The sequence below is a fragment of the Aethalodelphis obliquidens genome, unplaced genomic scaffold, assembly GCF_003676395.1.
Source record: "Aethalodelphis obliquidens isolate GAN/ISIS:26980383/991018 unplaced genomic scaffold, ASM367639v1 scaffold58, whole genome shotgun sequence".
Taxonomy (NCBI): domain Eukaryota; kingdom Metazoa; phylum Chordata; class Mammalia; order Artiodactyla; family Delphinidae; genus Aethalodelphis; species Aethalodelphis obliquidens.
In genome coordinates, this window is record NW_020838002.1 from 8,000,534 (window position 1) to 8,008,426 (window position 7,893).

The following is a 7,893-nucleotide window of genomic DNA, read 5'->3' on the forward strand; positions in this document are numbered from 1 at the left end:
GGATCTTAGGTTATTTATGTTAACTGTGCTATGGACACATAATAGACTACAGGGATAGATTTTGATTTTCATAATATATAGAATGAACCTGGTTTAGAAAAAATAAAAATATACCTACAAAAGAATCTAGAATAGGGACTTCCCTGGTGGCACAGTGGTTAAGAATCCACCTGCCAACACAGGGGACAGAGGGTTCGATCCCTGGTCCAGGAAGATCCCACATGCTGCAGAGCAACTAAGCCCGTGCGCCACAACTACTGAGCCTGCGCTCTAGAGTCCACGAGCCACAACTACTGAGCCCATGTGCCACAACTACTGAAGCCCACACACCTAGAGCCCGTGCTCCACAAGAGAAGCAACCGCCACGAGAAGCCCGCGCACCGCAACGAAGAGTAGCCCCCGCTTGCCACAACTAGAGAAAGCCCACACGCATCAACGTAGACCCAACGCAGCCAAAACTAAATAAATAAATAATAAATACATTTTTAAAAAAAGAATCTAGACTATACAACGTAGTCTTTTTTTTTTAATTAATTAAAAATTTTATTTTTGGCTGCTTTGGGTCTTCATCGTTGGGGCTGTGTTGCTGAGTGGGGGGCTTCTCTTCATTGCAGTGCACAGGCTTCTCATTGCAGTGGCTTCTCTTGTTGCGGAGCACGGGCTCTAGGCGTGCAGGCTTCAGTAGTTGTGGCACGCGGGCTCAGTAGTTGTGGCTTGCGGGCTCTAGAGCGCAGGCTCTGTAGTTGTGGCACACAGGCTTAGTTGCTCCATGGCATGTGGGATCTTCCCGGACCAGGGATCGAACTCTTTGTCTCCTGCGTTGGCAGGTGGATTCTTAACCACTGTGCCACCAGGGAAGTCCTCCTTTTCATTATTTTTTTTTTTAAAGACTTCTCTGTTATTTATGGTATCCTATGCCTTATAAATAAATAGAGCAATAAAGAGTGTAGAACACAGAAATCAATATATAATTTTATCAGAAGGCATTAAATTTCCCTATATTTTATCCAAAACCTTAACTGGGTGTTTATATGTAATATGTTTATATTTTATCCAAAACCTTAACTGGGTGTTTATATTCTGAACACAGAAATCAATATATAATTTTATCAGAAGTCATTAAATTTCCCTATATTTTATCCAAAACCTTAACTGGGTGTTTATAAGATTTTTTTTTTAATTAAGGAACATAGGTTCATAATTACTACAGAACATGAATATTTACAATAATTTTAAATGTTTAGAATGTAATAAAGGAAGTGTGGTGGAGGTTTTCAACTTAATAGCTAGAATTGATTTTACTACTTCTTCATCTCAACCCCCCTGCCCCCCATCTCAAAACTGTACTGACAACTTGCGGTTTCCCCCACTTGTGCAACACCTCTGTACTTTCACACGCACTGTTTCCTTTGCCTGGAAAGTTTTCTGTTTCCTTCACTGGCTAATCCCTACTCATCCTTCCAGTCTCAGATTACCTCTCACCTCTAACAAGAATCCTTCCCCAGGTTAGGTGCCTCTTTCCAATGTGCCCCCACAACAACTGACATTTACTTATCCCATCATGGCATCTGTCTCAATGTATTTAGCCATGTCTCCCAAATAAGTTCCTTAATATCTCTAGCCTCTGGTACCAGCCTGCCCTAGTAACACTTACCAAAAGAAAGTATGAAGTACTATCATCTAAAATTGGAGAAATTACAGAGAGGAGAGGAGGAATTAATAAGAACTACTACAACTCTCACATCTCCTAACAAAAATAAATTGTTCTGAAAAGCTAAATTTATTTTACAGTCACTAATCACTACATGAAAATCTTAAGTGAAAACTGAGATTATTTCCTCATTTATAAAATGAGAACAAAAACAATGAATTAAAGAATCAAGAATTGACTTATTTAGGACTTCCCTGGTGGTGCAGTGGTTAAGAATCCGCCTGCCAATGCAGGGGACACAGGTTCAAGCCCTGGTCCAGGAAGATCCCACATACCGCGGAGCAACTAAGCCCGTGTGCCACAACTACTGAGCCAGGGAACAACAACTACTGAAGCCCGTGCCCCCAGAGCCCGTGCTCCACAACAAGAGAAGCCACTGCAATGAGAAGCCTGTACACCACAATGAAGAGTAGCCCCAGCTTGCTGCAACTAGAGAAAGCCCGCATGCAGCAACGAAGACCCAACACAGCCAAAAATTAATTAATTAATTAAAAAAAATCACACTAAGCAGGTTATAAAAAAAAGTAAGTAAGACCTATAAACTGAAAACTGCAAAACACTGTTGAGAAATTTTAAAAGACCTAATTAATGGAGAGATAATGTTCACGTATCAGAAGGCTCAATATTGTTAAGATAGCGATTCTCCCCAAATTGTTCTTTAGATTCAACATAATCCCAGTACACCTCTTTTTTTTTATAGAAATTGACAGAAAAATTATGTGGAAATGTAAATTAATTTAAAAGTTTTAGAAAACAAGAGCAATGGGTGAAGCCTTATACTAGATGATTTCAAGGCTTCCTAACAAAAGTTAACTCAAAATGGACTGAGATCTAAATGTAAAAACTAAAACTATAAATCTTCTAGAAGAAAACATTTGTGACCTCGAGTTAAGCAAAGAATTCTTAGATAGAACACAGAAGGCATAAACCATAGAAGAATAAAATGTATAAACTGGACTCCATCAAATTTTAAGGGAGAAGGCAAATAGATAAAATCAAAGGACTCTTGTAATAATAAAAAGACAACTCAATTTGAAAATAGGCAAAAGATTTTAACAGATATTCACTAAAGAAGATATACCAACTTCAAATAAGCACATGAAAAGATGTTCAATACCATTAGCCATTAAGGAAATGCAAATTGAAACTATAATGAGATACCACTACACACCTACTAGAATGGCTAAAATGAAGAAGACTGACAATAGTACCAAGTGTTGGTGAGGACTTAGAGAAACTGGAACCCTAATACAGAGCTTTGAAAAAGATTTTAGCAGTTTCTTTTAAGATCAATCATACTTTTATCATGCTGCCCAAGAGAAATGAAAACATTATGTCCACATAAAGACTTGTATTATAATGTTTAGAACAACTATTCATAATAGGCAAAATCTTCAATTAACGATTCCATAATCTGGTGAAAGGATAAACAATTTGTGACATTCTAGACAATGGAATACTACTCGTCAATAAAAATGGTCCAACTCCTAATACATGTAACAACATGGGTAAATCTTAAAAGCATTATGCTAAGTGCAAGAAGCCAGACACGAAAGACTAGAAGGTTTGTGTATATGATTTCATTTTTACGAACTTCTAGGAAAGGCAAAACTAGAGGTCTGTGGCTGCCAGGGAGTTTGGGAGGTTTACTGCAAAGGGTCATAAGGGAACTTTTTATGGTGAGGGAAATGTTCTATATCATGACTGGTGGTGGTGGTTACATGACTGTACACATTTATCAAAACTCATGAAATTGTACAACTAAAACTGTTGAGTTTTACTCTATGCAAATTATCTCAAACTGATTACAAAAAAACAAGTGATGGAGTCACATTTTATTATATCTCATAATTACAAAAAGAACATTAAGACATGCATTCTAAAGTTTTAAACTCAAGCATTTACTATACAATACACAAAATTAACACCACTTAAGATTTGAGGCAGGTTACCACAGGAAATATACAGCAAAGATTGTATTCATCACATACTAATTCATCTTCAAACTCAATTAAAGAAAACCTGAGATTTGTCAGAACCTATCCAAATCTGTAACAGAAAGCAAATGACAAAGTACTACTTGTTTAGACAAGCCATAACAACTTTAGCTATAAAATGTATCCTCTCAATGTGTTTCATAATGCATTACAGTGGTGAATTTTTAATTAGTTGAAAACATTTTTTTTTCAAATTATAACTTTCTAAAACATATACTTTGTAATAAAATTATATAGTTTTCAGCAACAAAGGTTGTGGTAAATTACTCACAGACACTGAAGAAAGATGTAAGGCAAGAACCAAAATTCTGGTGTACATTCTGCTTTCAGATGCTTTGACAATACTATTGCACTGCTAGCTGTAAAGTACAGTAGTGCAATAAAGTCAGAGCATTCGTCAGCAGTAATAGGTAGGAAAGACACACAAGAGCATCTTGCATCAGTTGAAGCTTCAGAGTGAAAAGAATACAAAGAAGGGTTGCCTCTTTGGACAGAAGACATCCAAAACCTAAGAACATTTATATCAATGTTAAAGAAAAAAAAAAGAAGACTAGGATTTAAATATCAAAGTGGTATTGGTTTTTGACGACTAACTTATGATTAATATGCAAACTGAAAACATGCATAGATGTAGAAAGGAATTTTGTAAATATGTTATAAGCTGTATAAGTTATTCACATGGGTATTGTTAATACCTCAGGACTGGTATTAACAGGTTATAATTACTACTTAAGGCAAAGTTGTGAAAATATTTCTGTCATGAGATGTGTTGGTTAGCTCCTCCATAGCAATTGACCGATTAACTGCCATATAAAACTAGCCTTTTGAGTAAGATTACCAAAGAAAATAAATGAAAAGTGAAATAATATTTCCCAATTTCTATAAACCCTATCTCTCTCGAATCTAAACTACAATATAAAAAGCACTTACCATCTTATATCAAGAGTTCACAGACTTCCAGGGAATCAATGTCTCGTAAACAGGATACCATTAGAGCTACTTAACTGAATGCTATGAAAGGGGATTTTAAAATTTCAGATAACCCCTAAAACATCTTAAATATAAGAGGAACATCTCCATTTCCTTCAAGCGCAGAAAAATCAAAGAGAAAATAATAATGGGAGGAGGAGACGGCTCTGAGATTTAAGAGGTTTCCTTGGATTCAAGCCAATTAACATTCTAACCTTTTAACTGGTAAGAAACCATTGTGAAGTCAGATGTCAACACAGAAATAGAAATAGTATCATAGTATCACATTGCACTACCTTTTGTGTACAATCTCTACCTGTATCACAAAAGAAAGACACTAGCCAAATACCACTCAGTCAATAAGTGAAGGGAAAAAAGTTATAGAACAAAGATTACCCTACAATGAGTTTATTCCTCCATTAATAATGTTGACTGATGCAAAAACACTTTCCATTGTTTAAAATATCATACATTAAAGCATATATGTGGAATCGAGAAAAATGATACAGATGAACCTGTTTGCAAGGCAGAAATAGAGACACATGTAGAGAACAAACATATGGACACCAAGGGGGGAAATGGGGGGTGGGATAAATTGGCAGATTGGGATTGACATGTATACACTAATATGTATAAAACAGATAAGCAATAAGAAAAAAATAAATAAAATTTTAAAAAACAAATGTTTAATTTTCTGAATCAGGTTAAAACTAGAAAAATATATGAAAATTTTAAACTTAAGAGGATCAGGATATTTGTCTGATATCTTAAAAAATTAAGATAAGTACTTTCTTTTCAAAGTTAGATAATAAGTATTCTATTTCACTTATTAAATATTCAACATTGGTTCCTCAACAAATCCTTTATTCAAGTAATATAAAACCAAAACTCAGAGGATTGTACAGGAAATCATTTACCTTTGGAATCTTAGAAAATAAACCAGTTCACAGATATAACATTTTTTTCTAAAAGCACATGGCAAATCTAAAGGTGAGATGTATGGTCTTATACTACCCAGCCAATACAAAGCAGTAATAATAAAAGTGTAATTGTTCAAATACAATTTTTAAACCCTAATGATTATGGAAAGAAACTAATAATTTGAACAGGGAAAAAAAAAGTTATGACTAAGTTAGTTAAAAGGAATTTAAGAAGATCTGTTTTCTTCTCTTCCTCTCATAAAAAGAATTTTTAAAAACTACCCCATCATTCAAACACCTAAAAGTTCGAGTCTCGCTACCTCATAATTTTCTAAAACCTACTTTTTTTTCAAGATGTACACGTAATTGCTTTCCCCTTAAAATAAAATGTGTTCAATCTTAAACATGTCCTGTGAAACTATTGACTCTAATGCAAACTTCAAAAAAGGCTTCATTGGTACCTCAAAATTAAAAGCCAACTTGAGACGGAAAAAAAAAACTGTTAAAAGCAGAATTAGTATCATTTAGCATCTTACAATTAGGCAGAAATATCCATCTGGAGGGAGGAATTCATGATGGAGGAGATGGGCAAGACAATGTTAATATCTGTGCCTGTTGGTAGAATCAAATTACAATACTTAATACTGTTTTTTTGCTTTGTTTTTTGAAAGACAGTTAATGATAAGAATAACAAAACTTTGAACTAGAAGTTCATTATTTAGGGTTTGGAAAGCTGCAGGAAATTCTTCCTTCTTTGCTGCCATTTCTCACCTTCCCAATTCCCACACACACACCCCACAAAGAAAATCAAAATTCAAAACGTTAGAAGCAAATGAAAGTCAATTTTGTATATGAGAGCCACTACAATTCATTAATACATCAGAAGAAAACAGTAATAAGATATATCAAGGTCTCGCAATTTCTGGGGGTGAGGGTCTTCCAAGATCACTACACGTTGCAGATATTAAAGAGACCCAAGGTTCCGCTTGGAGAAGAGTAGCACAGGCACAAAAGGTACTTAAGGAGTAACGCCAAGGAATGGCAGGGAGGAGAGGATTGTGATGGAGATTTTGGCTTTTTTACTTAATCTTGTTGTTTTTCTTTAACAAAAAAACGGACAGGAGTTCGATGATGGGTGCGTTCTCCAACTTCCCCACTCTAAAGGAAGCCAGCCCAATCCAAACACTCGTAATGCGTTGGGGGTAAAGGGACTGAAGATAAAACAAGGGAACTAAGAAAAAAGCGCGGGCGATCCAGCCGGTAGTCTAGGGATGGGAGGGAGAGAATAAAGAGGACAAGTGAGGGAAGAATCCAAAGAAAAAACTAGTACGGCCCTCCAGTTTGGCGCCCTAGAGCAGGCCAAGCAGCCGCGGGAGTCCTTCCCAATTATTCGCCCCCGCCCCCTACTTTCACAATGAATGAAACTAGGCAACTCCAGAGCAGCGGAGCCTCCCACGTCCCAGGTCCCGCCCGCGCTCCAGGAAAAGAAGCTCGTGGTTGAGATTCCAAAGGCTCACACGTCTCCCCCACCGATGGGCCAAACTGGTCTAGGGGCTTCCTTGGCCGCTAGGAAGTTGTGCACGCAACTCTCGCATCCTTTCTCAGCCTGCCCTGGGCTGAATATGAACGCTTCAGCCCTAAAGGGATTTCTCTCCCCCCTTCTCTGTTTATTCCCCACCCTCCATCCCCCTTTCTCGGACTGTGAAAAACCTCTCCCCTTCTTGGGGCGTTTAGAGACCATTACAGTCAGGTCTTTTTGGTGGAAATACACAGAACGCTGTTTGCACCAGCCACAGTTCCTTGAGAGGCGAAAGGTGAGGGCGAGGAACAAGGAATTCCAAAGGCCCCGGACCCCCAGCATCTCCCGCCATTTCCTTCACGAGTTTCCCGGATGTAACCCCTTCCCCCCGCGGCGGTTAAGAGACCAGGCGGCGGCGACTCCCTTTGGTGCAGGAGGAGGAGCTCGAGTCTAGTCCAGCCTCCTCCGCCCAGGGTTTCCGGCGACTCCAAATTGCGTTCCACATTGGAGGCCATCGGGGAAGAATAAACTACCCAGTAGATCTCCTTCATTTTACACTCACCATCAGTTCCAGCTTATCGACCTCCGCCTCCATGTTGAATAGTTGACATTCCTCAGACCGCGGCGGCGCTTAAGCCGCAAACCGTACTAGCACTGAGGGTCCCTATTGGACAGCTGTCATTCAACGTCTCGCGCTCATTGGTTCCGCCGCTTCACCGGCGCCCGCCCATTGGCGACTGGGAAACGCCCCTCCGCATGAAACACCTTTTCCTGTTG

The 7,893-nt window shown here is 38.2% G+C and overlaps 1 protein-coding gene across 2 annotated transcripts in view; it reads right to left on the reverse strand.

Moving 5' to 3' along the window:
- The window catches only part of SKA2 (spindle and kinetochore associated complex subunit 2), a 28,757-nt gene extending 20,953 nt beyond the window's left edge, over positions 1–7,804 (reverse strand). Inside the window, exon 1 of one of the 2 annotated variants that reach the window (XM_027087232.1) lies at positions 7,679–7,804. In XM_027087232.1, coding sequence (XP_026943033.1) covers positions 7,679–7,711 — 33 coding nt within the window. In that variant the 5' untranslated portion in view covers positions 7,712–7,804. Of the gene's footprint in view, positions 1–3,979; positions 4,109–7,678 lie in introns of those variants that run through there. The other variant, XM_027087231.1, reaches the window with a different exon arrangement.
- Between the last annotated feature and the right edge of the window lie 89 nt (positions 7,805–7,893).